At 38.6% G+C, this 27018-nt stretch overlaps 1 protein-coding gene and 1 long non-coding RNA gene across 6 annotated transcripts in view; one reads left to right on the forward strand and one right to left on the reverse strand.

The window, feature by feature from the left end:
• The window catches only part of DACH1 (dachshund family transcription factor 1), a 414137-nt gene extending 412910 nt beyond the window's left edge, over positions 1–1227 (reverse strand). Inside the window, exon 1 of the mRNA XM_014859930.3 lies at positions 229–1227. Coding sequence (XP_014715416.3) covers positions 229–1082 — 854 coding nt within the window. The 5' untranslated portion in view covers positions 1083–1227. The remainder of the gene's footprint in view (positions 1–228) is intronic.
• Positions 1–27018, forward strand: LOC106843104 (uncharacterized). Of its 5 annotated transcripts, none has more exons than XR_011493018.1 (4): positions 1–171; positions 17868–18076; positions 24638–24763; positions 24903–27018. It is a non-coding gene; the product is annotated as an uncharacterized lncRNA (long non-coding RNA). The 5 variants fall into 5 exon arrangements; XR_011493019.1 differs by lacking the exon at positions 1–171 and adding an exon at positions 307–442 and having other exon boundaries at positions 24903–26054; XR_011493022.1 differs by lacking the exon at positions 1–171 and adding an exon at positions 1675–1725 and having other exon boundaries at positions 24903–26054.

Here is a 27018-nt window from a genome sequence, read left to right on the forward strand (position 1 = left end):
GGGCGGATCGGGCCGGAAGAGCAGGATCTGAGCAGGGTGAGATGCCAACTTCTCAGACGGCCGAGAGCGGCTGGATTGCTCCGAGGAAAGGGAGGAGAGGGCCGCGCTCGCCGGGGCGCGCGGCTCGCGGGCGCGCTGAGCCAGCGGCGCTGGGAAGGGAGTGAGGAAAAGGCAAGGAGGCGGTTGGGGAGGGACCCAGGGTGGCGGAGGCTGCCCCCCGCTCTTTACCTTGCGTTGGTGCAGTCATTGTAGAGGGTCTCGAAGTCCTTCCTGGAGATGAGTTTGCAGCGGTTCACTCCGGGCTGGATGGCGCCCAGTCCCCTCAGGATGCGAACCTGTTCCACATTGCACACTACCGGCGTGATCTCCAGCCGCTTCAGCTTGGTGTAGACCGTGTGCAAGCCCCCCACCAAGTGCTTCAGGAACAGGTCGAAAGCCTGGGGTAGGCAGATCAGCTCGCAGCCCTCCACCGTGAAGGAAGCCACTTTGGCCCCCCTCAGATCCACCATTTTGCACTCATTATTCTGGGGGGTGTTTTCCACTGGGGACGGGGTCGAGTACACGGGTTTCCCGGGGAGGGGGCCGCAGCTGCTGCTGCTACTGCTACTGCTGCTGCTACTGCTGCTGCTGCTGCTGCTACTGCTGCTGCTGCTGCTGCTGCTGCCGGTGCTCGCGTTGATGGGGGTGCTGGAGGCGCCGCCGCCGCCAGCGCTAATGCTGCCGCCGCCGCCGCTGCCGCCGCCGCCGCCGCTCGCGGTCACCAGGCTGGGGTTGCAGTTGCTGCCGCCGCCGCCGCCGCCGCCGCCGCCACCGCCGCCTCCGTTGCCCGCGCTGCCGCCGCCGCCTCCGCTGCCGCCGCCGCCGGTGGAGGTGACTGTGGCCGCCACCGCCGCCGCCGAAGCGATGGGCTCCGGCCGGAACAGAGTTGGCCCTGAGGACGCTGGGGGCCCGATGGACGGAGCCGGAGACGAGGTCGCCGAGGAGGTGGAGGTGGTGGTGCCGGAGGAGGAAGCAGACGTGGAGATCGGGGGTTGAGGGGGGACCAGCTGGGTCGGAGGGATCAAAGCCGCCGGCACTGCCATGGTCACATATAAGGGGAAACAGAAGGAGGAGAAGCGAGGGGAAAAGTTGCCACACACCCCGGGGAGGGGAAGGGGGAAAAAAGAGGGAGAAAGAGCTAGGGGACAACAACAACGACAACTCCAGGAGAGAACGAGAAGAAGAAAGGCAGAGAAGGAGGAAAAAGGAGATGAGGGTATGAAAGAGAGAGTGCAGGAGGGGCGAGCGCGAGAGGCGCTCTGGAGAGAAACGCACAAAAGTGTCCCGCAAGTCGAAATGCGAGTCCTCTCCGGGGGCTGGGATCGGGGGCTGGTTTGGAGGGGGGGGGAGGCGGGGTCGGGGAGGGTCTGCTGTTGTTGTGTGGGTCCTGCTCTAGCACAAAGTTAAGGATGAAGGTGAAAAGGAGGAGGTTTGAAGGACTTGGGTTCTCCCTGGCAAGTACATTGATCAAAGATTGAGAGGGGAATGACAGAGAGAAAATGAGCTGAAAAGTGCAGGCTGCCGGCTGGACGAGTTGTTGTTGTCACACGGTGCAGAGGGGAGGAGCTCCGGAAACTTGAAATACCCTTTGAAGCCGCAAAAACCTCACTCACTAGTATTAACCCAAATTATCCAACCAGGAACTCGGAGCAGAGACTCCGAGAGCGCGAGACAGAGGAAAAGCGAGTGAGCAAGAAAAAGAGGAGGGGTGGGGGAGGTTAGGGAAAGAAACTATGGGAGGGACGGAGAGGAAAAGCGGGGACGCAGAAGTGGCGATCAGAAAAGGAGAGGGAGATCAATTTCTCTTCTCCTACCGTTAGATTGCGTGTCTAATAATTCCATTTCGTCCGCGACGACTCGTAATTTTTTTGCCAAAACCTTCTAAGCAATCGCCTGCCAACTTAAAGAGGAGCCAGAGCGCTCCGAGATCTCTTTCAAGGATTTAGGATATATTTCCGTTCGTTTTTGCAATGAGATATAAATGAAAACACATCCCCTCACTTCGTGATTATTAAGAGAGTATTTTGAGGAAAATTTACATGTAAGCAAAGCGTGTGTTTTATGCATCTCATTGTTTTTATCTCCCTATTAAATTATTTATTTGTATAAAGATACTGAAAATTCCAGGACAGTTTTCAAGTTGTGGGGGAAAAGTCAGTTTGAAGTCGCTTAGGAATAATGGAATGCTCTGTATTCAGTTCCTTATTTCCTCATAGATTGTGGAAAGAAAGAATTGCTTGCCCTGATGTGGATTGCTCAGAATAACTTCCCCAAAGGCAGGTCAGAAATGCCTGTTATACCAACAGACTTCGAAGAGATCAGGTACCCTTGAAGATTTAGAAAGTGGAAAACAAGAAAACACTGATTTTTCTTACTGAAAACTCTATAATTAATTCACCTGTCTTGCACAGCAACCAACTATCCTCACGTCCTTTGAGACCCAAGGCTAGTTGCTAATGTGTTACATGAATAACAATATTTTTTTCCTATTTGAAAAGTATCAGTATTTTGGGCAAGTTCTTTTCTGTTTGTCGGTGAAAATGTGTTTTGCAAATAATTGAAAGAAGAAAAACAAAGTTCACTAGCTGCCTTGTAAAGGCAGACAGGGCGACTCTGCTTAAAAACCACGTCAGGCTGAGTTTAGACTGCCTCTCTTCCTCTTTGCCTCCCTCTCTCCTTTTCTTCCCTTTTCTAACTTGTTGCATGGAGGTATTTATTCAAGGATTTTTGACCAATATATGATTTGAATATAGATCAAGTCTGTTCTCTGTTTATATCTCCAGGAATCTTAAATAGTTAGGCTTTAAACCTGTCTACACATGTTCATTAACTTCACTAGAGAGAAACAATGCTTTAGCACTTGACAGATTTCAAAAATAAACTATTAACGTTGGGTTCACTGTCTTGAGAAATTTCATAATGAAGTTTCTGGGATTTGATGTTGAAATTATTCATATTCTCTTTATTATTTTAATTCTTTAGACTTTTTGGAGTTTGGTGTCAAAAGGGGTAGGGAATATCTACAGACAAATATGACATTGTTGAGTAATTTGTGTAAGTTTCTGCTAAACTTTTTGGGACACAAGTTATATCAGGAGGTTTCAAAATTCAGAAATTTGAATCCAAAAAATTGATTGTTGCTAAAAAGTAGGTAAACTTCTACAAACATAGCTAAAGTTTACACAGTTGTTTGGCCTAGTTACCCAATGTATTTTAATATATTCAAAAGTAATTTATATTAACTTTTCGTTCCTCATATCTGTCCAAAATTAAAATTAGGGATTTGATATATATTACATACATCAAAATACTTCTTTAAGTGTTTACACATGTTCTGGAAAATATTACCTTTTTGAAAAATGCCAGATTACTATGTTAATGAGCAAAGGAGAGGAAGAAGATGATTAAGCCCTGAAAAACTAATTTTATTTTGGAATTGCATGCAAAACTTTAATAAATTCCAATAGTCTTTAAAACGCTAAACTACGGTTTCTTCATTTTAATTTCTAGACCCCCAAATGAATAAAATTGGATTTAAATGCTGAAAATCGGCCCTTAGCATTCTCATCTCTCACATTTCCTTAAACTGTCACTCACCCAATACCTGCCACATTCGGAAGCCACAGACAAGAAGTAATGATAGCTGACTAAGCCATAATCCCAACCTACTTCGAAGCAAACTCCAAATTTTCTGCTGGGAAACCTGTGCCTCCCAGCACACAAGCTCCATTCAGAAGCAGGGCTTGGGGTGTCTGCCCCCACCTGAATGGGAGCTTCTTCCCCGCTTAACCCCCCTCCTCAGGTCTCTAAACCGTTTCTAGGAACTACCACTTACCCCCTTGATCAAACAATAGGATGAGAAAAAGCATCTAATGCAAATTAAAATCTGTAAGAAAGCAAAGTCTCAAAAAATTTTGATTTCTTTCTCTCCTCCTTTTTTTCTTTTTTGAGAAATGTTACCAATGATTAAGGCAAACAGTGTTTAACAACAACAGATAAATCAACTCTAGCGACATTTCAAATTTTCACTCTTTCCATTGCATCTTTAGCTTTCAAAGCTTTTGTCTTATTTGTTTATTGTTTTTACATTTCTGATTGTTTCAGATGCTCTCCCTCCACCTCATCTTCTCCAACCTGCACTCAATTTGCATAAGCAAAACTCAAAGTACTGTAACTGATATTAGAAAATTCTCCCTGTGTTTTGTGAAGACGTATTGTGCTGAAATCAATAAGACTGTTTAAAATTCAAAGACCTGCAAATCGTTCTGTTTGTCCTTTGATAGGGCCTGTGCTGATTAAAATGCTACCAAGAAAGCTTAATTGCTGCACTAATTAAGAAGTCTTTAATTTCTTTCCTAGGATATCGTTTGAAGCTGAGCTTGTACCAGTTCAGGGAAGGTATTTTCTTCCCTCCCTCTGCCCCCTCCTGGCCCCTCCCCTCCCCTCCCCCTTCCTCCGTGCCCCCGACGATATTCCTATGAATGGGAACTAATAGAGAGCGTGGTCTCAGATCTCACCGTCTATTAACAAAAATCGGCCCAGGATACAGAGTTCAGTGCAGTATGAAATGCAGCTTTGAGAAGAGCTGTAAGGTTGCAGGAGACAGTAAGAAAATACAGAGTAGCTGTTGCAGCAAAAGTCCCGGTGAATACCTGGATGACAACAGGCACTTTAGCCCGATGATGAGGGCATCCTGTTTGGTTAAAAGGGGCAGTGACAAGGAAATGCTTTTATTGAAACAGAGAAACATAAAAAACATGCTTTCAAAACCTGTGGTTTAAAAAAGAAGAATAGATCTGTAGAAAGGTGGACTTATAGTTGGGATTTGGTAAGTATCCTTTTATTTTATGAGTCTAAAAACATGAATTCTATGGGGATTTATTTTTGACCCTTTTTATAACCCAGGGAAGCATAGCACTGTATTACATCCATTCCATCCTCATCTATTGACCTATTTTATTCACTGATTTCTCAAGTGGGGAAACTGACTAAATGATTTCACAAAGCTTTCTCTGTAATCAATAGTCATTTTTTAGCTTTATTCATGCTGCATTATAATTCTGGTAAATGAGTGCAAAGTAGAAGATTGTAAGAAAGATACAAATATTGACAAAGCCAGGATAAGTCATGTCTTTAAATCTTCAGAGTTTCAATATAGCCATTGATAACAGTTATTTGAAAGAAAGATTGAAAATGCATATTTCATAGAGTATAAAAAACTAAAATGATTGAGTAAGTTAAAGGTAGTGCATATTGGAATGTGTTTCTTGAATATCTCGAAATTTCCTGAACGCTTTGAGTATTCTCTTTTTATAGCATCACTAAGTGAAACAGAAACAATTTGGGCAGATGCAGAAAGGGCAACAAGAAAAGATTCATTACAATTTTATTCTTTTAATTTTTTCCCAAGTTCTCTTAGAAGCATGAACAGAAAAATACAGATGTATACTTCAGATCTATGCTGAATTCCTTTCAGTGACAGGACAAGGAGATAACATGCTTAATAGATTCAAAGGGAGATTTACCATTCCGAGCACGACGTCACTCTAATTATGTTTACTCTAATTGAAAGCAAGGTTTTTTGGAATCTGAAATTACTTTCAGAATTTTTTTTTAAATAATGCAAGTGGATCAAATGTTGATCACAAGCATTTCAATCTTTCAAAATGTATTGGAAAATTAAATGAAAAGTAGAGTTTGGTACAAACAATGCCCCAGGGCAAAAAACAACTAACACTAGATTTTCCAGTCCAGCCATAACACAAATCAATTTGAGCACACTTCTATGGCCAGACTGCCAGATTGTTATGACTGCTAATTCACTCAATCAAAGAGTGCATTAGCACACCCGGCACAAATAGCTTTAACAATAGAGTGCACTTCTGAACAATTCTAAGATAGATCACAACGGAGAAGTAAAGGGGAAGGACATTTTTACATCTGCATATTTACTAATGGACCTGTTTCCTTAATAGAAAAAAAAAACTGAGATGAACTTCAGGCAGAGGTTTATTAAAGACCTATCCGAGTTTGGCAAATCTAGAAAGATATCAGGGTACCAGTAGTTCACTGACTTTGTTAAACATTTCTCAGGAGAGAGTCCAAAATTGATGTTTGCACTTCAGTAGTAAATCATTGAAGATGGAGAAATTATGCCAAGTAACTCTCTCAAGCCTTTTTAACTCAGACACATGGTCTCACCAATCAGCTCAGCAGATAAACCTCGACTGCCTTAAGCAAAGACTTCTCTACTTTTACACATTCCGTCTCTGACCTCCCCACTTAGGGTTCCAACTTCTGACTTTTAGTGACTCGCACTTCCACAGTCTCCCTCTCTTTTCCAGTCCCCTGCCTCTCCTGCAGCACAAGGAATAAGACTTTTATCTCACTGATACATTCTCTAATCAGGCGCAGAGAGCTTGGTGATACATTATCCAAAGGATAGAAGGTAGGGAGCTGAAGGTGAACACACTGTAACTTGAAGCACTCTAACTTTATATTACAAACTTCCATTCTTAACAAAGAAGTGGTTAAAATGGTTATAAACAACTCTGACTTGTTTTACAGCATGGAAGTGTGTTCACTATATATATGCTTACTGAACACATCCAGTAATTTTCTGTTCACGTTCGTGTTTACATAGATCTCAGAGACAAATGGCACAATTTGGCACCACTGTTCCTCCCTCCCTCTCTTCTATCCTCACTTCCTTTTCTCCTGGTTCAGAATGAAGGTAACCTGTGGCTGAAAATACTTTTCTTGTTATGGAGCATATTTTAAGAAATCTCTAAACCTCTGTCAGGGGAGAGAGGATAGTAGCAAAGAGAAGAATAGTTACAAAGAAAGAAATTATCGTGGAATTGTTTTTCTGACCCCAAGCTATATCATTTCCATGAGAAGCAGTCAATTCTCCCTGATAATTTAGTTATACTTACCCATCAGTACTTACTTCCAGTGTAAGTAGCCTAATTCCATCTGTGGGCTGGTACTGAGAGTTGCACAGCCAAATATTCGATAAAAAAACAAACACAGTGAGATCATTTTAAAGTTGGAATGTAAAAGGAAGCAGCAACAAGAATAATATAAATTGAGATTAACTCCCTTCATCTCTTAAATTGGGCCATTGTGAGAGGAATGGCAGACCAGATTGAAATAAGTTCAAAAAGTCAGGCAGGTATTTAAATCCCTAGTTTTCTAGTAAATATTCTACCTTTGATTGTACATTTTCATATGTGGCATTTTCTAATTCTCATGCTACTTTCTCTTTAAATAACCAAAATCTCATTTTACTCTAAAGAAAACCTGTATTAAAACATATGAATTGCTAAGAGATACATAGTTGGGAATGGGGGTTGGGAGAAGTCCTATGTAGTATAAACACATATTTACTATTGAAACATAAATTAGCGTATAATTTGGTAATGTTAGGAGAAATGTGTTAAACTATAAAAGCTCCTATTGATTCACTGTCTGCTTTGTTGTTGTTGTTTTAACTTATTATCTTGGTCCTTTTTCTTTCTCTTTGCTTTATTAAATAAAAGAAGAGGTCATTGTCCAGCAAATAGCCTACAAAAATTGTTCTATTTGAAGTCAGAAATTTCAAGGATTGTTAGAAAAGACTAAACTGTTTATTTATTTATTGCCCTTCAGAACAAAGAGATTTTTTTAAAAGTTGAAAGAATAACAATTGCCACCTTCCAGCCTGAGATCTTGTATGTCAAGTTTCAGCCCAGAGCAAATTTTTACAACAAGTTATAAACCCCCTGTAACAGAGGGTTTATTATAATGGAAGTGCTGACACAACCTTAACTATAGCGTTGTAAACGGCTATGCTATAATATCCATTAAGCAGAAAGAAAAATAAGCTGGCTGATCAATAATTTATACAAAGAGTACCAACTGCAGACATAATAACTGTAATGTTTGCAAAGCAATCTCTCTGCTCTCCAGGCTTAACAGTAAACGCAAACTAGCAACGCTGTTAATTTCCAACTCCTACAGATAAGAATACAAACAAATTACTTAAAATTATATTTTGCTCAACATTTAGCATGCCTCGATGGGATAAAATAAAATTTAATTATGATGCAACTTGTGCCGGATGCAAAGCTGTTTTGTTTTCCAGCACATTTTATTATGAAAGGACATTCATTTGGAACATCAATTATGGGGAAATAGTATGTTTCACTGAGTTGACTTGGGTCAGACAGGCTCTTCTAAGAGTTATTCAGACATGGAAACAGATTGACACTGTTTAACTTCAAAGAAAGTTACAGGGTTTTACAGAGCCACAACCTGAAATACAATACTGCAGGCTCTGATCCGAGTCAACTGTCAGTAAAAACACACCTTGTCCTCAGAGTTCATGGGAAAAAAGACATTGGTTTGGAAAATGTGGCCATCATTAACATCTAGTGAATCTTGGAGAGCTCAATCAATGATAAGCCTCATTTGCATGGAAGCAAGATGTGTCGTTTCTACCTAGTAAATATAGATCATAAAATGTGAGCATTATTTTCTTTTCTGGAAAATTTTGAAAAAGGTATTTTCGTAGACGTCCACAATTATTACTGCTTTGTTTTCTATAGTGTCCACATATGTGGAGGATGCTATTGTGATATTTTTGTTCCTGTTGACGGCTTTTGAAGCAAGAAAAGAAGATTTGAGAGGAGTAAAAGAAGGAAATAGGAGAACTGAAGGATCTCAAATTGCCCACTCTGTATATACTTGAGGTTGAACCAGATTGTACATTTCTGAGGTTCACATCTCCATCAGTCTTTTTGTCTGTTCATTTCCTGAGGGGGTGTGGAACCCAGCAGAACGAAGAGACTTTGCTATCAGAGTTGTAAAATGGTGTATTACCCTGTGAGCAATTGCACTTGGAAAGGAACCAGTAATTTATATGAGAAGTGTTTAAGATTGCCTGCTCACCCAGTGATCCATGCCAGGTCAGTTCCAGTAATGCCAGAAAACAAAAGGAGGTGCACATCCCTGGGAAAGAGACACCTTATACGCCTTAAGAGCTTGTGAAGGGAAGCACTAAAATGCCATTTTCTCAAATGAACTGGTCATTACCATTTAAAATCCTGAGGGCCGTGGAACTGGGGAGGAGAGAAAGAATTTTTCTTTTGATTTAACAGGCCTCTGAAGTACTAGTTTTAAGGGGGAGGTGTTTTGTTGTGATTGTTTCAGCCCTACGCTTCAGCAAAGGTTACATCTTGAAACAAAAGTGCATTTTTTAACAATGAAATGGAAAATGTTGAACACCATGGCTCTGAGAATGTACTTGGCCCATTTTAAACTTAGAAATTGACTGTTTTAAAAATGACCAGTACAAATAGTAACACAACTGTCTATTAATAATATCTATGCCAGGTTCTAAGTTGTTGTTAATTTTTTACTTGAACAGATTTTGCCAGATCAACCCCTCACGCCTCCAGTTTTCAAGAGAGGACAGTGAGATACTGGCAGGGTGTTACATTAGAAATCACTTTCTGGGCCAGCCCTGGTGGCCTAGTGGTTAAGTTCAGCGTGCTCCATTTCAGCGGCTGGGGTTCGTTCCCAGGCATGGACCTATACCACTCCTCTGTCAGTGGCCATGCTGTAGCAGTGGCTCACATACCAAAAGAGGAAGACTGGCAGCAGATGTTAGCTCAGGGCGAATCTTCCTCAGCAAAAATAAAAAATAAAAAAAAAAATCACATTCTTCATAGCGCTTTTCATTGTTGATCAAGTTAATCAACGTACAGGCTCTGAGTATACAGGCACTTGGGGAGAGTTTGCACTGTTGCCATCCTCAGGCATGTGCCTTCCTCATATGCCATACAGTCATTTTAGTTTTTTAATCAGAGTTCAGTTCATGCACATGTCCAGCATATCTTCACTTGTATGTTTAGAGAAGAAACTAAGAAAGGGACAGTTTCCTATATGTCAGGATTTTTGATTTACTGATTGGCTGAAGATTCAGCACATCCAGGAATCTTTGCTGATTTATCCCTATGTGTGGTAATAACTTTCACCATGCATTCCAATGGGTGAGGTAATTGTCTTATGCTTTTCTACTTGTTGATATGTTTCTCTTCAGGTGGTCTCAAGTAATTTCTACTCCTTTTGGATAGCTAGTATAATGCCTAACACTTGCTGGGTGCTCAATAAATGTCAGCTGGGTAATTAAAATTGCTTTTATGTTATGCCATCCATTCCCTTCGTCCCCAAATTGTGTAAACTGCTCATTCTCCAAGTCATGTGTTGTTTGATTCAGACCAGGATATTAAAGACTAACAAAATTTTACATATGCTCATTTCTGTTGTAATGTACTGCTAATTTAGGAAAACTCTCAAGGCAAAAATCCAGAGATGCTAGTAAATTGGGTTTCAAAGAGCTGGAAAAGAGAATCATAGACCCATAACAAAAGCTCATATCTGACACTGGTACAGAAAGAATCTTCTTAGTCGTCCAAGGAGCCACTGGGGAGGGTTGAGTCTTCACCAAGACTGAAAATATGTGAGGCTGTACTCTGAAGTGCTGCTACAGATGATGAGGACAGGTAGGTTTGTTTGTGAAATTCTACCTCCCAAATGTGAGTAAGAAGGAGGCATGTGCAACAATTTGTACAGTCTTTACTTTAACCACCATCACTTTAATGGACATAACATTCTCTGTTATACAAAGCATACTTTTTGTGTGTGTACTGACAGTATACTCGTTGCTGAGGATGTAGAGAAGAAAAAGATACTCATCCTGATCAGACTTTCATATACATTCTCTCAGTTGAGTCTTACTGCCTTAACTTCATTGAAATTGTGTGTTAGGGGAGCCTAGAAGATTATTTAATCCTAGGACTGCAGATCTCATCCTGCCATTTCCCCATGCGATGAGGATGCCAGACATCACAAATTGTTCTCAGATCCTTCCCTGAGAGCTCAGAGACAATCTCAGAGACATTCCCAGCATGGAAGTGTAGGCACCCTTTCACTACCAGCCCATTTGATTCATCCTTATATATCATCCTTTATCTTGCAAAAGAGGAAACTGACAATTAACAAAATATGAAGACTTCCCCTTATACTCACAGCTAGTTGAGGCTTAAGCCAGGTATTAAACTCAAGTCCTCACTGAATTTTTTCCCCCAGCTATCCTTGAAGGAGACCTTTTTGAGGTGAGCAGGGGAATTTTTTTCATTTCATATGTAAAGGAACTATAAAAATAATAGACTGGCACAGGTGGATCTAGATTCATGGTTCTCTGCCTTTTTCTACCACTGTATAATGAATTTCCATAAGCTCTAACAGAGCTACTGATGTGTTCTCAGTGGCTGCTTAGATGTTTGCGCTCATGTGCTACAATGCAGCATGATGAGGATGGAGAGTCTTGAAAAAGAGTTGGGGAAATACTGTTATTTCAAGGGCAAGATTTTGAGATCCTGAGAAATACTGAACCGGTATGTGATATCAAAACTTAGTCAAACTGCAAAAACCCCTGGGGCTCCTTGACTTTTGTGACTATCTCTGGTTTCCTTTGGTTAAAAAATGAGAGCATCCACCAGTAAAAGTCACCTGTTGAAGTCCTTTGCAAACTCTGGCATTAAACCAGCAGTTGACTGTGTAAACACATTACTTTTCCGTAGTCTCTTACCAGCTTTAGTTTGCTTTTCCATAGGGGACTATTCAGCCTCTTTCTCCTATCCTTTTTCATCCTGATTTCAAGAAAGCTCACTTTCTATTTCTTTTCCAAGAGATGATTCGGGAATCACTCACAGCTATTCCCAACAGAGCCATAGCATGCCCTCCTGCTGCCCCATTTAAATAGTCTGAACTGTGTGGCTTTTTCATTTACTCTCCCTGTAGATGGAAGCTGCAAAGCAGAGAAGGCTTGAATGGCCTGTGTCTTCAAAGAAGCGCCTTGAGCTCTGGAATGCAACAAAGTGGGAGAGACCACTGAGCACTAGGAAATGTCAACAATGAGAGGGAGACGCCTGGGCAGGTGGATTGGGGCCTTACTCTAGGCATTTTCTAGGACAAGGCAATCAACTCAGCTGAACAAGAAAATGGGTATTTTTCCCACAGAAACTAATTTAGCTGATTTTGAAACACATTGATAACAGCATGTGCATAAATTTCAGTACATGCTTACCAGGTGGTTCTATGTTATATTTTTATGTAAGTGATTTGATTGACAAATTGATGATAGTTATTACTAAAGAAGAATTAAAATGTGCAATAGTCTGAACATTTTGATCCTAATAGGAGACTTTAGAACTTGACTGAATAAAGCTTAAAAAAAGACATAGGATCAAACTAATTTTAATAGCTAAAATGCATTTACACTTATTTGTAGTCTATTTCAAGTTGAATTTAAAAGAAAGCAAAAATGTTCCCAAATGCTATATGCTAGTAGTAGCAATTAGGAGTTTAATTAATTCTAAGCATAGAATATGAAAATACAGAATTAGTAATCTATAATTGATAAGATTCATTGTAAATAGGTATTAGATGGAGCATTCATCAACTAAACAAATAGTATTTTATATACAAATGTAGAGAGAGAAATTCATGTCTTCAATGTTTCTTTTGACCTTAGTATTCAGCAGTAATCATCTTCAGTTTCTTGATATTTCAGTTTTCTTAGCCAAAATGTTCTAATAATCTGATTACTACTTGTTGACTATCCAAAAGAAGCCTCCCGATCAGGAATTGTCAAATGTAAATGTGCAAAGTGATGTTCATACACACTGGATTTATGCATGCTAATATTATTAGTCATCATAAGACATTCAAAATCGACATTAAAGTAAGTAATGCTGTATTTGAAGGCCTCTAGATGTGTATGGCACTTATGCTGAACATTTTTAAAGAGAATGTTTCCTATGAAAATGTACTTATATTTTTACAGTTTGATAATCTTTTATTTTAATGATATGATTGCTAAAATGTCTCTTTATAGTTTAGCTACACAGAAACAGTTTCAAGGAATTGCTTTACACACACCCATGGACACACACACACTCACATGCCTACTTTCAGAATTTTCTAAATAGTAATTACTTCTTTAGATTTGTAGTCTATAACTCATGGTATTTTTGGTATCCAAAAATATTTACTTTTTGCTTCCATTTAAGTAATTTTAGTCTAAAAGCACTTACTAATCATAACAACACAGCAGAGTTTGTTTTGTAAACATTTACTTTATTATTAGCCTTTGTTTTCCAATACAATGCTTTAAAAATATCCTCTGTTGTATAAAGGACATTGTTGCAAAAAGGCAGCTCAAAACTTGTCCTTCCCTTCCTTTCATCGATCTGTTGCCTGTTAAGTAATATGAACAGCTGTCTCTAGCTCACCCACAAGCAGGCTGAACATCATAATAAGGTAGTGTTACTGGCCCACATCTATGAATGATTATACAGAGGGTGCCAGTTCTTTTCCATTAAAGATAAGATAACAAACATACCATAGAGAAGAAAACTGGTGAGCAAAAGCAAGTGAGTGCTTCTGACTTTAAGGTTTAGTCACTTCTCTGGTAACCCCTGAGTTTCTCTTTCAGTTGGGTTTCCAATAAGGTGAAGGTGCCCTCTGTAGGAGACTTCCAGTAAATGCTGCTTCTTTCTATCTGGGTGACAACACACAAGTCATTTTCCCTCCTTTCCAGTTTATAAACAAACAATCACAGTGCTCTGTGTTAACACAGTTTGAAGTCTTTATAAATCCTAGAGGGAAATTAGGATAAAGCCCACAATCGACTATGTAAATCTAGTGCCTTTTCAAAAAGAGAGAAATTGAACACAGAGAAAGTTGTACGGCACATTGGTGTTTGATATTTACTGACATTGTGGTACATAATAGGGTGAGTATTATAAATTCAGACAAGTTACTGAAAGCAGAAAAACAGAAGGTCTTGGCATAGTTGAGTGAAAAGTGGATCTAAACAGAAGAATCTACAAGCGGAGAGACACATTCACCACCTAATAAATATACCTCCCCAAAAGGTCTTCTTATCTTCCCTTCTTATAAAGGTTACCATAATGCAGATTCATTATCAGTCCCACTGGGTAGCATATAGCTTCGTAAGAAATTGCTTTTGTTAGCATGCTCATAGAAAGAGATTAGCTATTTCACCAGATCTCTTGGGGCTATTTGAAATTTTGGGAATTCTCTCTGTAATTTAAAATGGAAGTTAAAGCCAATGTGAATAGACTAGGGAAAATCTCACAAATTAAACCTTTCCATCTGGAAATTTCTTCATCACTCATTACCAAAGTACAAGCTGAAATCACATTTGTTACAGGCAGGAGAAGTTTCATCAGTGATGATGCAATCATATGTATATTAATGTTTTAATAATTAAGCATTTTGGTTGCAAAGAAAAACCTAAAATTTAAATGCTTAACAGCATTTTGGATTTAATTTTTGGTCTTTATTGACTTTGCATATTACCTAGAGCTTCCCACTGAAGCCATCTATTTACATGTTTTGGACTATGACTCCAGCCCCTATGGAATGTGTGTAGAAGAAGCTGTCACCTGCATTGCAAGTTAGGGGATAAGTAGGCATGGAGCATATGAGAAGGGAATATCTGCTTCCTTTTACCTATCTGACTGCATTTGTCCTTTAATACCAGCGCAGACATCCCTTCTCTGTGAATCTGTATTCCCATAGCACCAGGTATAGACCTCAATGGCAGTATTTATAGAGCAATTACTATATGCTAGGCACTGCATTAAATAGCGTACATAGATTATCTCATTTAATTCTTACAACACATGAGAAGGAAAGGCAATTGTTATTATCCCAGAACAAAAATAAGGAAACTGAAGGTTGAGAGGTTATGTTACTTGCCCAGTCTACCCCTAGGCCTGCTTTCTTTTCCACTATGATGTACTCCCTTCTGGTTGCACTTCTTTTCCCATCTGACTGTCTTTCACATGCTCAACTTATTTGGGTCCCTGTTTTTCTAACACAGCTGCCTGTTGAATCCCCAACCAGGACTAACACAGCAGTCTGTGTTCACTCCGAATGACTGAGCATTGCTAAAGACTCTCTCACAGCTATGCAGATTGGTATCCTTAATTACTCATGACTCTTAGTTCCAAGCTTTAAATTTAAGCTAGTTTATCCAGAAAGGGTGCTGAATAAGCTCACATCATCACATTAATAGGAGGTCAAGGCTCCAGTTAGTCTCAGAGATGACTGCAACCACAGATTCAATACCGCCTCATGTTGTCTCTGATCTCTGAAGACACAGTTTTGGGGATCTCTTCCTCAGTTTTTCAGTCTGGCTTCTTCCATACAGCAGGATTCATGGTGCCTAGCAGTAACCATGCTCAGTGCTTCTAACTGCACCCCCACAGATAGATTGAGATTAGCTTACTTGATACCTAAGGTCAGAAATCCAAGAAAGGGCTCTGGTTGGGTTACTTTGGGACAGATAAACATTTCTGGGTGAATAAACATGTCCAGGGCAATGTTAGGCAGTAGTTAAGAAGGTGTAGGTTGTGAAGAAAGACACCTAGAATTGAAAACCTGGTCTGTGTATGACCTGGGACAAGTTTATATCTCTGGGCCTCAATTTCCTTATCTGAAAAAGGGGAGATGTCAATAGTACCTACTTAACTGCATTGTTATGATGACTAAATAAGTGAATATAAAAGACTTTGCATAGTGGCTGGTTCTGAATATGTTAGTTATCACTGATCACTCAGGTTTTAGGATTGGTTCAGGTTGAGACAGATATCCATTCACAGATCAATCACTGTAGCCAACGAGGCAGAGTAATTTAAGAGCATTGCTGATCACACTTGAGGCATATGCTTAGTCTGAGGGCTGACAAATTTTCTAGACAGGGTAGACTTTTCCAGATGAAGGCTTGAGGAGTGCTAGACAGGCAAATCAGCAGATGCCCGCTCTACAACTATGAAAAATGTATGATCTCCTATCCCAAAGGAGGGCCGCTCAACAATCTTTTTTACGTGTCCTTGATCAGCTCCATCTCTCCTTCCTCTCGGTGATAATTCTAAAACTTCTTCAAATTTTAGAACCAACTCCTCATGTACCAGATCCATATTGCCTAATAACACTCCTTCTATTGCAACAGGAAATTTAAACTTGTCCAGTATTCACCTTTTCTTGCCTGGACTGTTGCTAGAGCCTCCTAGCTCACTCCCTTTCCCAGTCTCACCCTTCATCCATCCACATTATTTCCACATCCACACTGGAACTTGTGTATCTTCAATATAAATCTGGTCATACAGTTCACATACTTAAAATTCTTCAATGGCACGTCTTCACTTTCAGGATGAAGTCCAAGGTAATACTGAGCATGACCTAGACGACCTTCTCTACCTCCCTTGTTTTGTATTCAAATACTCTCATGCATAATTTTTATTTCTGAAAGTCTAAAGTGCCAAATTTGTAAATTACATTATCTTACTCTTCTGGCGAAAATACTTCCATTGCTTCTCATTACACTTAGAACAGTTCTCTGTTCTTTTCCTTCATGGTATTATGCATAGCTGGTAATTTTACATTGGGTTGTATACTTTTTTATTGTATGACTATCTCTACTGGTAATAACTTCTTTCAGAACATTTCTATTTTATTCCTTATGGTATTCTCTGTCTAGTATAGTGATTGGTATATAGAAGGTGTACAATATTCGTTGAAAAATTAATGACCTATTGCTATTAATACTGTTATTTCATGTCTGGCTTTTTGCTTATAACTACCTCTTCCAATATTTATTTGCTTCGGTAACTCTGTCTCATCCATCAGGACGTCTCTCCAAGAAACATTCTCCAAACCCGCAAAAAAGCAAACTATCTCATATCTATGCTATCACATTATCCTGTGTATATCTCTATTTTATTTGTTATGCCTTATGTCTGTCTTCATTAATGGTACAGAATAGATCTCAATCATCTTTTAATTATCACTGAGCATGATGCTTAACATATAACAATCCTCAAGGTGAACTTTGCTTTCTTTAAGACACAGATTAAACTTCACCTGAATGACCAAATTTTGAATGAACGAAATATTAAAGAATAAATTATTTAAATAATTATATTCTACCTCTTCGTTAATAACTTGCCTGATAATATGAGCCTAAATGCTTTCCCTCTTTTTATCTTTTATTTTATCTACTATTTAGCTACTAGTACAATGTCTGTGAAATTCGTTAAAATTATTGCCTTCAATTGCTATTTTCACCTTGGACAATTTAAATTTTGAATGGGTTTGTATCTCATTTTTTCATCTCACCAGCTAGAGAGTGGGGGATTTTGTCCTAGATAATGCTAGAAAAAGGCACATATACATACAATGTAAATTTGAAGTATACATAAATTCAGAGGCTTTAGAATACCTAGTCTACTATATCAGTTAGATTTTTCTGTATAACAGTACAACCCAGAACTTTGTGACTTAAAAAAAATCACTATTTCATTTATTTTGTGCTTTAGTGGGAAGGCTGGGATGGTACTACTCGTCTAGGTCAGCTCAGGTGGGTTGTATGGTCTACAGTGGTTTCATTATGTGTCTGGTGATTAGCATATCAGTTGGGCTAGGGTTTCACCAGGCAGTTGTGTTGGCTGTGGGTATTCTTGTACATGTTACTAACAGACATATACAAAAAAAAAGTACTATGACCTGAATTGTGTCCCCGAAAATTCATATGTTGAGGTCTTAACCCCCCAATGTAACTGTTTTTGGAGATAAGATCTTTTAGGAGGTAATTAAGAATAAATAAAATCACTAAGGTGGGGTCTTAATCTGATAGAGTTGGTGGCTTTATGAGAAGCGGAAGAGAGAGACATCCTTCTCTCCCTCTCCAGGAACACACATCAAGGAAAGGCCATGTGAAGACACAGCAAGAAGGTGGTTGTCTGCAAGCCAGGAAAGGAGCTCTCACCAAAAACTCAATCAGCCAGCACCTTGATCTTGGACTTGCCAGCCTCCAGAACTATGAGAAACAAATATCTGTTGTTTAAGCCACGAAACCTATGATTTTATTACGGTATCCTGAGCAGACTAAGACACCAAGGTATATACCTAGGAGTAGATTTGCATAATAATATGGTGTACACATCTTCAAATGGATTAAATAGGGTGAAATTGTTCCACATCCTTCCCAACACCTGATATTCTAAAACTTTTGTAGTTTGGCCAGTCAGGTGGGTACGAAATGGAAACCAAATGCAGTTTTAATTTACACTTCCTTATTACTAAGACTGAGTATTTTCTCATATGCTTTTTGGCCATTTGGATTTTCTTCTTCTGTCAGGTGTCTGCTCTTTTGCCCATTAAAAATTGCACCATTTATGCTTTTCTTTTTGATGTATAGAATTTATTTATATATTCTGAATCCTTTGGCAGTTATGTGTTGGAAATATATTTCCCTCAGTCTGTGGCTTATATTTTCATGCTCTTTGTGATAGTTTTTGATGAACAGACTTTTCTAATTTTAATATAGTCAAATTCTTATTTTTATTTATAGATTTCTCTTTTTCTTAATACAGTCAAATTCCTGTTTCATTCTTTATAGATTTCTCTTTCTGTGTCTTGCATAAGGAATTTTTCTTACCCTAAGAACACAAAATTGCTCTTATCTTTTTCTAAAATTTTGTTTCTTCCTTTATATATCTAAGTCTTTAATACAGTGGATGTTGATGGGTTTAAGAGCCAAGATAGACAAGTGGGGAGAGGTGGGCAAAGGGTGTTGCTACTGGCATCTAGTGGGTAGAGGCCAGGAATGCTGCTAAATATCCTGCAATGCCCAGGATTATCCCTCTCAGCAAAGAATTATCTGGACCAAAATGTCAATAGTACCAAGGCTGAAGAATCCTTGGAGTAGTGCTTTGCCTAGTACAACCTTAATCAGGATTCTTAAGTTTTTTACGTGTGCCTAAAAAGAAAGTATACTCCACAATTGTGATGTAATTGGTTTCTGTATTTTATCTGCTTCTTTAATATAATGTTGTTAATTTTGTGGTTCAAGCTTTCATAATAGTACTGCTTACTTGACTACACGATTTATATCATTATTGTGAGAACTGTGCTAAAATCTCCCAGTATGTGGATTAATCTAGTTCTTATACTTATGTCAACTCTAGCTTTAAAGAATTTGAGGTTCTTTTGTTAGGTGATACAAGGTTAGGATTCTTATGTCTTTCTGGTGAATGAAAATGTTTATCATTTTTAAGAGACTATCATTTTCTCTGATAATGCATTTTTCCTTAAGTCTATTCTATCTAATAGATTTTTATAAACACATCTGAGTTTTAATTTGTTTATGATTCACCTGTTATAATCCTTATGATTTATTTTATATTTTCAATGTCCTTACATTTTAGGGTGTCTCCTAGAAACAGTATGGAGCCACTTTATTTTTATGGTACTAATTGATTTTTTAAAAATTGTGATAAAATAGGGGCTGGCTCCGTGGCCGAGTGGTTAAGTTCGCGTGCTTTGCTGCGGCGGCCCAGGGTTCGGATCCTGGGCGCGGACATGGCACTTCTCGCCAGGCCACGTTGAGGTGGCGTCCCACATCCCACAACTAGAAGGACCTGCAACTAAGATATACAACTGTGTACACGGGAGGTTTGGGGAGATAAAGCAGAAAAAAAAAAAAAACAGAGAGGAAGATTGGCAACAGTTGTTAGCCCAGGTGCCAATCTTTAAAAAAAAAAAATTGTGATAAAATATATATAACTTAAAATTTACCACCTTAATCATTTTTAAGTGTACAGTACAGTCGTGTTAACTACAGGACATTGTTAAGCAACAGATCTCTAGAACTTTTTCATCTTTCCAAACTGAAACTCTATGCCTGTAAACAACAACTCTCCATTTTCCCCTGCCTCCAGCCTCTGGTAACCACCCTCCTTTCTATTTCTATGAGTTTGACTGCTTTACAGACTTCAGATAAGTGGAATCATACAGTGTTTGTCTTTTTGTGACTGGCTTATTTTACCTGGCATAATGTCCTCAGGATTCATCCATGTTGTAGCATATGACAGGATTTATTTCTTTTTAAATGATGAATAATGTTCCATTGTATATATATGCCACGTTTTTAATTAGGGAATATAATATTTAACGTTATTATTTTAAAGTAAAAATTTTTCCAAAGTCTTTGGTATGCACTCAGTACCAGTAGGACTTAAATATGGAGGGGATGCTAAATAACTGCAAACAGGTGGAAATGAAACTTATTTGGAAAACATAAATTCAGATTCTGTAATAAATAAAGGTACACCACTCAATACATGTGATAGCCAAGTAATACTTAATAATATTTATTTAAGTTTTGACTAATCAAATTTTCTAATCCTTTATAAAACATAAAAAAGATCCTTTAAGAATGATCAAGGTCAGGGCTGGCCCAGTGGTGCAGCAGTTAAGTGCACATGTTCCGCTTCGGCAGCCTGGGGTTCACAGGTTTGGATCCCGGGTGCGGACGTGGCACAGCGTGGCAAGCCATGCTGTGGTAGGCGTCCCACATATAAAGTAGAGGAAGATGGGCACAGATGTTAGCTTAGGGCCAGTCTTCCTCAGAAAAAAGAGGAGGATTGGCAGCAGTTAGCTCAGGGCTAATCTTCCTCAAAAAAAAAAAAAAGATCAAATTCATCTTAAGAAATGAGAATTACCTAGAATTTTACTAAACTTAGGCAAAAAAAAAAAAAACCCACAAAAACACAGCAAACCAGAAACACCATACATGAAACTCTAGCGAAAAGTTTTATTTTTCCCCTTTTAAGAAAAAACAGTGAAAATCTTCCCCCAGATAGGGGGAGGCCAGCAGTATTTTTGTGGACCTGAGTGATTCCTCTCTGTTTCACATAGCACTAGGCCTGCAGATCACAATCTCCTGGTCCCCTGCTAGACTGGGCTGGGCAGTTGTCTCCTCCTTATATTTAATCCTCAAGACCCAGTTTGATTACTTTCTTGTTCAAAGATTACTCTGTTTGCAATTTTGTCAACTAGAGAAACAAAATGTTGCCTTCATTCTCACGAGCTGTAGGCAATGTTGCCTGCTTTACATACACACTCTTTGTATGACTCCTCTGTGTGCTTGGTAGATGTTGTGGTTTTACTTTTACATGAGAACGCTGAAACTTCTTTACTTGAGGTCTCCACTGAGAGATTTATACCATTAGACAGAAGCATCTTCAACATGACAGCGTTCAAATAGCTGCTCCATTCCCATCCCTAGACTCTCATCTCCCCTCCGTCTTCAGAGCAGCTCAGTTTCTGTTCCCATTGAGCCCCACATCACATAGGCAGAAGTAGACTATGTCTGGGCTTTATACCACATTTTCTTTATCCATTCATCAGTTGATGGACATTTAGGTTGCTTCCACATCTTGGCTATGTTAAATAACACTGCAGCGAACATGGGTGTACAAATATCTCTGAGATCCTGCTTTCAGTTCTTTGGCTTTATCCAAGTAGATATACCATGTAATCTATATTTTAAATTTTTTTTCTGCTTTTTCTCCCCAAATCCTCCCAGTACATAGTTGTATATTTTAGTTGTGGGTCCTTCTAGTTGTGGTATGTGGGACGCTGCCTCAACATGGCCTAATGAGCGGTGCCATGTCTGCGTCCAGGATGCGAACTGGCCAAACCCTGGGCCTCCAAAGCGGAATGCATGAACTTAACCACTCGGCCATGGGGCCAGCCCCAATATTTTTAATTTTTTGAGGAAGCTTCACAGTTCTTCCCATAGTGGATGCACCATTTTACATTTCTACCAATCGTGCAAAAGAGTTCCTATTCTCTACATTCTAACCAGCACTTATTTCCTTTTTTTTCTCATAATGACTATCCTAAAGGATGTGAGATGATATTCTCATTGGGGTTTTCTTTATATTCCCCTGATAATTAATGATGTTGAACGTCTTTTCATATGTGTATTGGCCATTTGTTTATCTTCTTTGAAGAAGTGTCTATTCAAGTCCTTTGGCCATATTTTAATCAGGTTTTTTTTTTTCTTGTTGAGTTGTAGGAGCTCTTTATATATTCTGGATATTAACATACATGGTTTGCAAATATTTTCTCCTGTCCTATAGATTGCCTTTCATTCTATTGACTGTTTCCTTTGCTGCACAGTTTTTAAGGTTGACATAGTCTCATTTGTCTATTTTTTAGTCTTTTTGTCTGTGCTTTTGGTGTCATATCTAAGAAATCATTGACAAATCAAATGTCCTGAAGCTTTTCTTTTATGTTTTCTTTTAGGAGTTTTATAGTTTTAGGTCTTAAGTTTCAGTCTTTAATCCATTTAGAGGAGCAGCATTTATTTTAAATCCAGTTAGATACACTTTTTCTTTTAAAGGGTCACTTAGTCCATTTATATACATTGTAATCACTAATATTTTTGCATTTAGATCTTTCATCTTATTTTGTGGTTTTATTTGTATTACTTTTTAAATTTTCTATTTTCTTCCCTTGCCTTTTAATAACCATTCATGACTTACCTGAGTCAGTCAGCACTGTGATGGTTGCCAAATAGTGTTCATCTATTTCCATTATTCCTTCTACATAGACAAGTTGTCATTTCAGTGTAAGAAGGAGGTTTTTCTTCTTCCCAAATTATTTATTTATTACTTTATTTATTTAAATCATGTGGATCCATTTATTATTGCTATTTTCATGTTGAAATTAGCCCAGATTTGGTTGGTTGAACCTATTCCAGCTGGCTCCTGTCATTTTGATACGCCACTATCATTCTTTGGGAGTTCCTTCATTTTTGGCACAATATCTAGGTCCATATTGTGCTCTTCATGCCCCAGTCCTGCAATTAGTCTTTTCTCCAAGGAGCCCAGTATTTTGTGGAAGATCATATATAGAAATCAAGATCTGGATGCTCAATGTGCTCATTGCTATGTATGTCTCATTTCTTCTAACAAATAAAATAAGGAATGTATGAATGTATATACATAATTATAAATAAAAAAATAGGAAGAATATTTGTGTGTGTCACACATGGATTTATGTTCCTATATCTATTTCTTTCTATCACCTATCTATCTATCTATCATCTATCTAATCTACCTTATGAGTTGACACAATATTTCCAATTCCAATCTAATAATATCATGTTCATTCTAGCCTAGATTCCCTACTTTCTGTGTTTCCAAAAGTGAGAAATCTAACTTCCGTTACCCTCAATATACTTACTTCTTTGTTCAATCTTCTTATATGTAACCAATATCCCAAACATGCTGGCTACCTCCTTGATCTTGGCCTTTCTGCTGTCTCCTCAGAACGTGGCCCTGCCAGGCCTCCTCCATTGGTTGACTGCTTAGCTGACCAGAGCCCCATCACCACCTTCTGGGCTCACTGCATTCTCAATCCTCAACCCCACCAATCTCTGACACTTCTTTGAACCCTAAACATACCACCACTTCCTTGACTCCCTCACTGTTTCCATCTTGGCCATGTTCCACAAGCGGAGGGCAGGGACACAGGAAGAAGGCAGCAGAGTCCTCAACTTGAAGCTAAAGTTTATCTGGATATTTAAATGCCCTCAGGCTAAAGAGGTTTCAAGGCTCTGCTTCTAGCTCAAATTTCCCTTTTCATACAGTTACTGATCTCAGAACATCTTCCTTTTTCACCAGTTAATGAATATGTTTAAGAAAATTTTTAAAAATTAGTTTATCCAGAATTTTTACTTGTTTTCAAAGGGTTGCTCTGGGTACTTGGTTCTCTATAATGCCAGAGGCAGAGGCTGGAGGTACACATTTATATGTAACATCTGAGATTTTAATATTTTAACCAAATGAATGACTTTTGAGATCAGTCTAAGAGCCTGGTTCCTTGAAACTGGGTAAGGAAAGTCTAACTTAAGTCACTTTTCCAAGGGGATGTACTAATAAATTTGAAATGAGAATCCAGATTTTCGGATGTCTACTGCCTTCCACATTAGTGCTCTTCCTACTTTAATTACAAATATAAGTGGAGTGATATAATTGCCAGAAGGAGGAGAATAAGAGTAGGAAATTATTCAGGATTTTCTATCTCAGTTGAAGCGGAGTAACTTTCTTTGACTTGCATGTTCTTTTTATTTATCCCACATTATTAGAAGAAAGTGTTCCTCTGCTAGACATAAAGATTGAAATCACTGATGGAGTAGATACGATATTTCTTTGTGGATACAAACTCTGCTTTCTCAAGCATCTTAGTTTCTCATTCTATGACAAGAAGAAGATAGATGAGAGTCATTTTTTGTGTTCTGTATGACATCCTTTATCCAAATATTATTACTCTTTTCCAAGATTTCTAAATTAGGCAATTAAAAGGTTGTATGGTCAAGCATTCCACATAAAGTACTAGAATTCTAGTTGAAATATTCCACCTGAAACCATAATTGTTTCACACTTCCCAATGTAATTTTTTGATGACAAATCCCTTTATTCTATATTTTACATATTTTTTGAAAACATCTAGAATTTTAGCCCCCTTTCCTTTTAAAAATAACAATAATTTCTTTAACATTTACTCCCACGTTATCAGTCATTGTTTAGACTCAAAAAGTTTCACTTGTCTTTTGTGCCAATATAATCTTTAATAATTTTTAAATATTTCTGCATTTCATTCACAGGATGTGAGAATGAGTCATACTGTGGTGGGTCTGCAGGCATTCCCCCGCCCCCCTTCTTCAGTAGCCCAGGTACTTTGCGGAGTGCTGACTGCTCCCCAGCAACAAGTCCTCAGTCGCCTGAAGCCAGTAAGCACATTCTTTTACTCCTCCGGTCACTGTCACGTGTCCAGGGGTGGTGGGCATGCACTTTAGGGGTACAAAGAATCTTGGCATTCTCATTTGGAATGCTGAGACAGACAGAAGTACAGACTCACTTTCTCTGCAGGTGGCAGTGGGGGAATGTGGTCCTGATTGGTTCTGGCAGACACTCTGCAGTCCTGTTGAAGAGGATCCTTGAGATGAAGCAGATATCCCAGAAAGTGGAGCAGAAAGAAGGAAACAGTCCGCACTAAATCTGGCAACCACGGAGCCTCCTCTATCTCTGGACTTCCGATGACTGGGGCTAATAAACCTACTTTGTTGTTTGTGCTGTTCCACTTTGCTCTCTTGGCCCTCATGACATAAAAAGAGTCCTAACTCACTGCAACATGAAAGAAGAAAGCAGAATGGAGTGAAATCAAACCAGCAAAGGGTGGAAATCATGAGAAAAATCTAACCATAAATAAAAATAAGAATTAGAGCGAGAGTATCCATGCTTTGCAAAAGTTCGTCAAATGATAAGAAACCCTTTTGTAAATAGGTTTTATGATTTTTTTTTTTGGTCAAAAATGGATAATGATTAAAAATATCTTGTTAACTTTTCAAAAATATGCATTAAAGGAGCGAACCAATAGCAGATCCAAAGTGATTTAGGTAAATCTGTCCTTCTAGGAGTTCACAATGAGAAGCCTAGTAACAGTCATTAACATACTCAGGTCGGGTCACTAATACTGCATTTACAAGTCTACAGTTTTCTTGTTTATTTTAAAGTATATTCAGTTAAGGCATAAATCTTTTTTGATTCCATACTGAAGGTGTCTGTAAGCAATTTTGTGAAAGAAAAGGAACTTTAAGAGACAGAGTGAATCTAAGGTGAGTCCAGACCTTATCCAAGTGACCAGAAATATTAGGGCAGTACTTTTATTTAAAAAATAATCTTGACATGTAAAAAGCAACAGAAAGGAAAAATATTGTAGGATTCCACTTTTTTAAGGTATCCAGAATATGTAAATTCATAGAGACAAAGAGTAGAGGTTATCAGGGACTAGGGAGAAAGGAGAACGGGGAGTTACTATTTAATGGATACAAGGTTTCTGTTTGGGAAGATGAAAAAGTTCTGTTTCACAACATTGTGAATGTACTTAACAAGCCATTGAAGTGTACACTGAAAAATGGTTAAATGGAAAATTTCATGGTATGTATATTTTATCACAATAACCCTTGATAGAACAAAATTTGATGCACAGATTCAATTATAAATGCTTCCATTTTTCCCCACAACAGTAAGTGTCTATGTGAGGTGGGCAGAGGATGAACAGAAGCTGGGTGGGGGTCCAGGAGGGGCCAGGAGAAGCAGCATGAGTGTGGGTCAGGACATGATTCTCTCTTTCTCTTTAATGTTTTATTGTTTTATTTAATGTACAAAAATTAATGTCACTGTGTGACATAATTTCAAAGCACCTTAGTTTAAAAAAAATGCAAAACATCAACATCTAGCTTTTAAAATATAATGGGGCACTTTGGCATCAGCCTATCTCCAGATAGAGGAAAATACTAACTTCAACCTGAGGACAACCAGTATTTACCCATTTCAAGTGTAAATTCTAGGTTAAAGCGCTGCCAGGTAACTCTCCAGCCTAGGCTGAGAATTCTTCTGGGATGGAGATTTTACTGCTTCTTAAGGCAGTACATTCTGCCTTTACACAGCTGGGGCCACTGGAATGTGCAGCCTAAATTGAGCAGAAGCCCTCAGACCTTGCTGCACTCATACATCATATCTAAGTTTCATATAACAATAATTCTTTACGTTTATTTAGTTCTTACTATGTGTGGGCACCCTGTTAAATGCTTTATATGCACAATCTCATTCTATCCTCATAACTATTGTGGGAAGTAAGTTGTGCTTTTATTCCTAAGTGTTTCCATTTTTATAAGAAAATTGTTACCTTTTATGTAAAAAAAAAGCAGTCAAGTATATCTCTTCAAAGAGTTGCCATGACCTAGCCATCTGCTTCCATTGAAGCAAACTAGGTCTGCATTTACTGCTTCAACTTCTTCAAAATATCCTGTAAATTGGTAATGTTTAAGGGCACGAGTGTGAAGAAAATTCATAATCTTGATCACTTTTCCAAACCATAATGTGTTGAACCTCAGTTATAAAGTTCACAGCACAAATTCTCCTGATGCAATGGAAATTGAGCTCATTTTCTCTTTTTGATTTAAGTAAACTATTGAGATCTCCT

The sequence above is a fragment of the Equus asinus genome, chromosome 11, assembly GCF_041296235.1.
Source record: "Equus asinus isolate D_3611 breed Donkey chromosome 11, EquAss-T2T_v2, whole genome shotgun sequence".
Taxonomy (NCBI): domain Eukaryota; kingdom Metazoa; phylum Chordata; class Mammalia; order Perissodactyla; family Equidae; genus Equus; species Equus asinus.